The sequence below is a fragment of the Saccostrea echinata genome, unplaced genomic scaffold (genome assembly GCF_033153115.1).
Source record: "Saccostrea echinata isolate AGI-Se365-2 ecotype Australia unplaced genomic scaffold, CSIRO_AGI_Sech_v1 ptg000060l, whole genome shotgun sequence".
Classification (NCBI taxonomy): Eukaryota; Metazoa; Mollusca; class Bivalvia; order Ostreida; family Ostreidae; genus Saccostrea; species Saccostrea echinata.
In genome coordinates this window covers 2,373,892-2,382,750 of record NW_026889809.1, presented here as the reverse complement: position 1 = coordinate 2,382,750, position 8,859 = coordinate 2,373,892, and the positions used below count along the sequence as shown (strand labels likewise).

The following is an 8,859-nucleotide window of genomic DNA, read 5'->3' as shown; positions in this document are numbered from 1 at the left end:
TGAATGAGAGAAGATAGGGCATTTATATTTGACACGTTTTACCTGTTTCAAGACCTCTCTGAATGTACTCTGGTTTTTGACCTCATGACCTTGACCTTGGAGTTTAACCTACAGTCTTTTATCTTTTTTTTTTTTTTACGTTGGTAAGAACTTCTGAGTGAGAGAAGATACGGTTTTCACACTTTACAAGTATATTACCTATGACAACACCTTTCTGAAACTATATCATTTTTGATTTCTTAACCTTGACCTAGAAGTTTAGAGAAAACACAAACAAGAAAGTTACAATATGCCATAAATAACTGCATCCCAACCACTAAGACACAGAAAGTGGGAGACCACAATTCTTTGAATTTGCTTGTGATTGTAATTTCTTCAAATTAACTGTCAGTAGTTTAAACTTTGAAGTGCTTGTCAAACAGTCATCCCCTGGAGTACACAGAGAGACAATTCTATTCAATATATTTGAGATTTATTTAATGTTTCATACAGTCAAAGAGAAAACCACAGCTTAAACACAGTCTATTCGGAACTCTCCACTCCCTCCTGTTCTTTCTGTAAGTTCTGTCGACGTTCATGAATCATCCGATGAACTTGTTTGTAGTAAACATCTAAAGTGTTGTGCTGGGCAGGTAAATCTCCCCCTGGAAGTAAATAATATTTATATACTCCCTGGGAGTAAACAATAAATATTCATACACCGTAAATCTCCCTCTGGAAGTAAACAATCAATATTCATACACTGTAAATCTCTCCCTTGGAAATAAACAATAAATATTCATACACTGTAAATCTCCCCCTGGAAGTAAACAATAAATATTCATACACCATAAATCTCCCCCTGGAAGTAAACAATAAATATTCATACACTGTAAATCTCCCCCTGGAAGTAAACAATAAATATTCATATACTGTAAATCTCCCCCTTGGAAGTAAACAATAAATATTCATACACTGTAAATCTCTCTCTGGAAGTAAACAATATTCATACACTTTATATCCCCCCTTGCAAGTAAACAGTAAATATTCATACACTGTAAATCTCCCCCTGGAAGTAAACAATATTTATACACTGTAAATCACCCCCTTGAAGTAAAAAATTTTCATACTTTATTCTGGGGGGATACTTCACTCAGTATTGCTGAAAATAAATATTTCTTTTCTATTTTTCATTCTTATATTCAGCATTCTGGCAGATTTAATTGATTGTTCTTATACTTAAAATGTGTATGGACAATAATTTAGCAGTATATATTTCTATGTTGTGAGTTAATTTACTCTGTACATACTGTTGGACAGGTCTAATTCAATTTTTTGTGATATTACATGTAGGGAGAAGGGAAAATAAGTTTTTGGAACTTGTGCCCAATCCCATTGTATATATTTAAAGCAATAAAGTATGTTCAAATCAAATCAACAATTTTCATAAACTGTATATCTGCCCATGTAAGTAAATAATAAATATTCACACACTGTAAATCACCCCCTGGAAGTAAACAATAAATATTCACACACTATAACTCACCCCCTGGAAGTTAAAACAATAAATATTCATACACTGTAAATCTCCCCCTAGAACAGTAAACAATATTCATACACTGTAAATCACCCCCTGGAAGTAAACAATTTTCATACACTGTAAATCACCCCCTAGAAGTAAACAATATTCATACACTGTAAATCACCCCCTAGAAGTAAACAATATTCATACACTGTAAATCACCCCCCTAGAAGTAAACAATATTCATACACTGTAAATCACCCCCTAGAAGTAAACAATATTCATACACTGTAAATCACCCCCTAGAAGTAAACAATATTCATACACTGTAAATCACCCCCTAGAAGTAAACAATATTCATACACTGTAAATAACCCCCCTAGAAGTAAACAATATTCATACACTGTAAATACCCCCCCTAGAAGTAAACAATATTCATACACCGTAAAATTGCTTTACTTACTGTTGAGACAAATTTCAAAATCTTCTGCTTTAACTTACTTTCCTGTCAGTTGGACATTTACAATTCTTTCCATATACATGTTTATCTAATTATCAGTGTTTTCTACTTGGAGTTCCTTTACAGTGAACTTTCTCATGAACTCATGAGTGGGAAAGAGTATGAAGCTTAACTGCTACTACTTAAAGTGTTGTATCAATGTGATGTCATATTTGAATTTCTATATTGATTCTCTAAATGTGCTCTAAAAAAGAAATGAATAAACTTTCAAGACATCACAGTAATTATAAAGGCCATTACAACGATTATGTAATTTGATTAAATATAGTACTACTGAATGAAGTAAGGGGAGAGCTACAATGTAAACATAGAAATTTCACTCTTTAAGGTACACTTTAAGATAATCTCACTAGGCTGGGATTTTTCATAGATGCAAATTTTTTTCCAAATGCCTTCTTTATATTTACAGACAATAGCCTCAACTTTTAAACCTGAAGTGAATTTCTCATGAAGATGAGTTGGTACATTCCATAGTTAATCCATCTTATAATGTTTAAACATACTCACATTTAATCTTATAATGTTGTCTGTATTACAGTTTAAACATACTCACATTTAATCTTATAATGTTGTCTGTATTACAATTTAAACATACTCACATTTAATCATAAAATTTTCCTTGGCCTGAAGCCATTCCTCGTATGTCTGATAGCATCGGGTTTGAGCGCCAGGACCATGTGTTCGTCGACAGGAATCAAATCGAAATTTCAAATGCCGTACAATTTGTTTATCTACATTTCTGAAAAAAAAAAATTCCTTTATCATACAATCATTCTGTAATTTGGCTCTGATTGAACATTTCATAAGTAAAAAGTAAGGATTTCATAAATAAAATAAATGAACAACAAACAAACAAAAAATCCATATTTGTAATTAATGTACAAACAAGAGGCCTACAGGTCATAAAATCAAGTGGGTCACATCTCTAAAATGATTGCAAAACTTGATAGTCCTGAAATATGTCTTTTTTATTGTAGCAATGACTAAAAGCTCTTGCAAAGTTTGTCAGCCCTTTTTAAAAAAAATGTTAGTCTAAGAGATACAGGAAGAAATTCTGTACACTTCATGAGGATACTTCTACTTAAATGTAATTACTTCAAAGTTTGATAAGTTTGATTTTATTAAGTAAGTAATATTCTCTAGACAATATTAGGCAATGCTTTGGTACTACATTTCAACAATGATTATATGTTTCATTAAGGCTTTCATATAAAAGCCTGTGGAACTTCAAAACCCATTGGATGCCACAATTGTTTTCTAAGATGTAGCAACAAAGCTTGTAATCTTGGTGAGGATACATGGTTTATCATGCATACAACATGTACAATCTGCTGATTATCAAATACACATAAAATAAGGCCAACAATAAGAAATGATTTGTTTGATGCACTCTGACAGACACATTAAAATCAGCTCAATCACCACTTTATTTTTTTAATAAGAAAGTACAGATTGTTTGTTTTTAGAGATAATGTTTAACATGTTTAACTTAATCATATGCATTTCTCCAAGACACTTTTATTTTGAAAGTTTACAAGCAATAAATATAACTATTTGTCTGAATTATAATGAAACCAGAAATAAATGTCTTAGTTTGTCCTCTTAATGTGATATATGAATGTGTTAGGTAATTAATCAAAAACTTTTTAAAAAACACTTACTTTAACTTACCTACCCACCTTGAAAAATGCGGGTCAGAGTACATCAAACCAAAAAAATTTAAATGTTGGAAGAAGGAAATATCCTGAACGAATAAGGTTTGCCTCATGGGTAACTGGTTTCCTAAGTTTTATTCACCATAGTAAATTAAATAGTCATACAGGCAAGTGAACAAGTACTTAATTACTACGTGATCAGGGTTGTCACTAAGAATTGAAATAGAAGAGGACATTTAAAAAGTAGGTGGGGATCTGGGCTACCATTTAATCGGGAAATTAGGAGGAATACCAAACTAACCAGGGGATTACATCATTATAGGCGAGGAAATTCCCTGGCCCCCAGGTCTAAGGGACAACCCTGAGTCATGGGACAGTGAACAAAAATAGCATTAGAGAGTGAACTACTTACTTGTCTCTCTTCATCTGTTCATTAGCTTGAACTACTTACTTGTCCCTCTTCATCTGTTCATTACCTTGAACTACTTTACTTATCTCTCTTCATTTGTTCATTAGCTTGAACTACTTACTTGTCCCTCTTCATCTGTTCATTACCTTGAACTACTTACTTATTTCTCTTCATCTGTTCATTAGCTTGAACTACTTACTAATCTCTCTTCATCTGTTCATTAGCTTGAACTACTTACTTGTCTCTCTTCATCTGTTCATTAGCTTGAACTACTTACTTGTCTCTCTTCATCTGTTCATTACCTTGAACTACTTTACTTATCTCTCTTCATCTGTTCATTAGCTTGAACTACTTTACTTATCTCTCTTCATTTGTTCATTAGCTTGAACTACTTACTTGTCTCTCTTCATCTGTTCATTAGCTTGAACTACTTACTTGTCTCTCTTCATCTGTTCATTACCTTGAACTACTTTACTTATCTCTCTTCATTTGTTCATTAGCTTGAACTACTTACTTGTCTCTCTTCATCTGTTCATTAGCTTGAACTACTTACTTGTCTCTCTTTATCTGTTCATTAGCTTGAACTACTTTACTTATCTCTCTTCATCTGTTCATTACCTTGAACTACTTTACTTATCTCTCTTCATTTGTTCATTAGCTTGAACTACTTTACTTATCTCTCTTCATCTGTTCATTACCTTGAACTACTTTACTTATCTCTCTTCATTTGTTCATTAGCTTGAACTACTTACTTGTCTCTCTTCATTTGTTCATTAGCTTGAACTACTTACTTGTCTCTCTTCATCTGTTCATTAGCTTGAACTATTTACTTGTCCCTCTTCATTTGTTCATTAGCTTGATCTACTTACTTATCTCTCTTCATCTGTTCATTAGCTTGAACTACTTACTTGTCTCTCTTCATCTGTTCATTAGCTTGAACTACTTACTTGTCCCTCTTCATCTGTTCATTACCTTGAACTACTTTACTTATCTCTCTTCATTTGTTCATTAGCTTGAACTACTTACTTGTCCCTCTTCATTTGTTCATTAGCTTGAACTACTTACTTATTTCTCTTCATCTGTTCATTAGCTTGAACTATTTACTTGTCCCTCTTCATTTGTTCATTAGCTTGATCTACTTACTTATCTCTCTTCATCTGTTCATTAGCTTGAACTACTTACTTGTCTCTCTTCATCTGTTCATTAGCTTGAACTACTTACTTGTCCCTCTTCATCTGTTCATTAGCTTGAACTACTTTACTTATCTCTCTTCATTTGTTCATTAGCTTGAACTACTTACTTATCTCTCTTCATCTGTTCATTAGCTTGAACTACTTACTTGTCTCTCTTCATCTGTTCATTAGCTTGAACTACTTACTTGTCTCTCTTCATCTGTTCATTAGCTTGAACTACTTACTTGTCTCTCTTCATCTGTTCATTACCTTGAACTACTTACTTGTCTCTCTTCATCTGTTCATTAGCTTGAACTACTTACTTATCTCTCTTCATTTGTTCATTAGCTTGAACTACTTACTTGTCTCTCTTCATCTGTTCATTAGCTTCATAGATGCAGACCTGATCATCTTCATAGCACTCATCAATTGTCGGAACCCTACGGAATCGTCTGTGGTAGTAAACACCACGATTCTTAGCCTGTATAGGTTCTATCCAATTCTCTGTACAAAAAATAAAAAAAGAAATAAATCATAAAACTAATTTTATTTCACTTTAAACATCATATCACAGAATTAGTATTAGTGACATTATATACAAAGAAATGGATAATGAATCTAATCCTCTTTAAAATAGACCTTTACTTGCACCATTAGGCCTGAGTATCGCAAGCTACCTAACGATACAATACATATCATGATATGGTCATTCGATACAACATGTATCATGATACAGCTGTCAACAACTGAATTAACTGTTACCTTAACATATTATTCTTTGCTTACCTCCATAGTTATACAAAATGTAAAAAGAATATCTTGATACCCCTGACCAAAGTTAATAAAAGGTGAATTTATAGTCTTGACATTGTATTTTTTCTTTGCTACCTTTTTTCAGCCATTTTAAAACATCAAAATTTGTTAGGTTGTATGTAGAAGTTTCAAACAAAACAAAGAAAATTATCATGTACTGTATCACAATACATATATGGCGATATGATATGTGTATCGTGAGCCCTTGCGATCAATACAATTGATGTATTGCTGTATTGTTACACCTCTATGCACCATGTCATTAACAACAGTAAAACGGGAACCATGCTTCCTTTTTCTGAGAAATTTTACTCAATCATCTCCTCAACAATGACTAGAATGAAGAGTTTTTAATGGGAAATTAAAAACATGTATTAGGGAAGGATGGAAATAATTTTAGGCTGAGGAAGACACAATGAGGTAATAAAGATATAACACAAATGACACTTCTATGAATGAGAATGTGCCAGTAACATGGATGACGACCCCAGCGAGCCAGACAGCCTTAGACTATCATCGAACAGGCAAATTGATTGATAGTATGTTGTTTTAATTCCCATTGGAGAATTTTTCACTCATTTAGAGACGTCACCATATGCCGGTGAAGGGCTTCAAATTTAGACCTATACTCAGCACTCAAAGCCATTGAGGAGTGACGGTTCTTTATTGTGCCAACGCCTTCCGTGACACGGGACCATTTTTTTAAAGGTCTCATCCAAAAGACCCTGACTTTCACTTCTACAACTGAATAAAAAGATGTAAATTTGATAAATCAATAATTAAAGTTAAAAAAAATAACTATCTTTTCTTAGTTTTTAGTTATTTTCATTACACATTAAAATGCACAATGACATTTAAAATTTGTATGCGCAAAAAGTTGTTGCGCATTTTCTTCCCGCACAAATTATTTGCCATTTTGACAGGTATTGTTATACCATGAGAAATAATGCGTCAACTTATAATGTATTAACTAATCCTTTTTATAAGATGACATTTTTAAAAAAGAAAGCAAGACTGAGCCCCCCAAAAAATTGAAAAATGACCTAGATTGACCTGTAATGGGTTTGGGCTGTGGATATCAGCCTGGGTAGCTCAGTCGATAGTGCACCTAACTAAGGGTCCCAGTTTAGAGTCCTGGTCCAGCCATACATTTTCTCCTTTCCTTTTACATAATTCGGTGCTGATGACCACCCTGGACTTGCAGGTGAAAGTCCTGCCAAGGGCAGTAAGAATTTGGGTTGTGGCTTCAAGGGAGAAGACAATTTAAGGAGGGAGGAACATAATGGTTTGGGCTGTAGATAACAGCCTGGGTAGCTCAGTCGATAGAGCACCTGACTACTGATGCAGGGGTGCCGGGTTTGACTCCCGGTCCAGCCATACATTTTCTCCTTTCCTGTTACAGACCTATGCAGCATATGTTTTGATATGTTAGCCAAACAAAGTGTACACATTTATAATAATTCAAGCAAAAAAAATGACTATATGGTTTGTACTCAATTTTGTGTATTAGAGTTTGACTGTCTAGATTTTAATTCTTAATTATAAAAAATATTGAAGATGTGTACATTTTCAGAAGTGTCAATATTTGGCATTTTTGGGGTATATAATGCTGAAATGGCAATAATAGAAGAAAAATAAGCATGTCGACATATAACTTTCTTATGTCTATCCATTGCTGGGATATATGTCTATTTTCATGATCTTATAAATGCAGGGTTTTCAAGAATGTGCCCATTTAGCGCAGAACATGCATAGAAACAGTGAGAAATACATTAAATTCAGGATACACATATTTGAAACATTACTCAAACCTTAATTATCTGACAGAGAGTAAATTAAAACAGGCTTTTTCCGCTTTGGAATATTGGAAACTCTTACTGTACCGCTAAATAGTTATGAACCACAGGCTCTTGTTTCGGTAATAAATTTTTAACCCATAGTATAATAATAACACATGCGGGATTAGCACATACCATTTCATGGTTGAATTCGACTTTTCCACTCGACGAGCAGAGTTTTGACGCTGTTTACGGAGACTAAAGAAAATAAAGACAAGCATGCCATATATGGTTGCATAGATAAATTATCGTAGAAAACATAGGTATAAACAGTTTGTCAGTGTATTTCCTCTGAAAGTGTAAATGAGTGTGATTCTGGGGGAGGGGGGTACTCCGTGTAATTCGGAGTTAGATACCTTGTGTTATTATTATACTATGGGTTAAAAATTTATTACCGAAACAAGTGCCTGTGTTATGAACAGGTGAACAGTGAAAAATCATAAATCCTAAAATACATGGCAAACAGTAGGTATTTCTTAACTTGATTGCACTGATGGTAATCTTTACAATGCTTAATCAAGAAAGACACTAAAGAATATTTGTTGGAAATTATGACACAGGAAATAATTACAAATAATAAAGGTTTGAGGAAATTCGAAATGTTCTTTCTATCGACTCGACTTTTACCTCTGAAATAAGTGACAGGTTTATTAATAACCTGGCCTAAGCCGAGTATAAATCTTCCATAAAAGTTATCGTTCATACGATCGAACCAGCTAATTTTAAATTCGTGTAGTTTCCTATCTCCGTCGACCTCGAGCTCTCCGTCTCTCATCTTTCCGAGAGACGACCTAACGTAAACCGGTTTTACGACAACTTTTTTTTTTTTTAAATGTTATTTCAAAATTTATTTTCCAAGGAAAATATGGATTATGTTTGACATATTTAAAGAAAAAAACTGTTTCAATGTTTTTTTTCAGATTTTTTTCATAATCTCATATCAAATGTCAC

At 33.3% G+C, this 8,859-nt stretch overlaps 1 protein-coding gene across 1 annotated transcript; it reads right to left on the bottom strand.

The window, feature by feature from the left end:
* Window positions 1–460: 460 nt before the first annotated feature.
* On the bottom strand, window positions 461–8,719 carry LOC133174847 (NADH dehydrogenase [ubiquinone] 1 beta subcomplex subunit 10-like). Its single transcript, XM_061309947.1, has 4 exons — window positions 8,536–8,719; window positions 5,620–5,761; window positions 2,621–2,760; window positions 461–644 (listed from the first exon to the last, which is right to left on the bottom strand). Exons 1-4 carry the CDS (start codon window positions 8,681–8,683, stop codon window positions 523–525), a joined length of 552 nt encoding a protein of 183 aa, XP_061165931.1. The 5' UTR covers window positions 8,684–8,719; the 3' UTR covers window positions 461–522.
* Window positions 8,720–8,859: the final 140 nt, after the last annotated feature.

Excerpts from the sequence above, each read along its gene's own strand:
- LOC133174847 (XM_061309947.1), bottom strand. The coding sequence starts at position 8,683 with ATGAGAGACGGAGAGCTCGAGGTCGACGGAGATAGGAAACTACACGAA. Across the intron at positions 2,761-5,619 it reads GAACAGATGAAGAGAGACAA|AAATGTAGATAAACAAATTG; the intron begins GTAAGTAGTTCA and ends TTTTTTTTTCAG. Across the intron at positions 645-2,620 it reads GGAAAATTTTATGATTAAAT|GGGGAGATTTACCTGCCCAG; the intron begins GTGAGTATGTTT and ends ATTTACTTCCAG.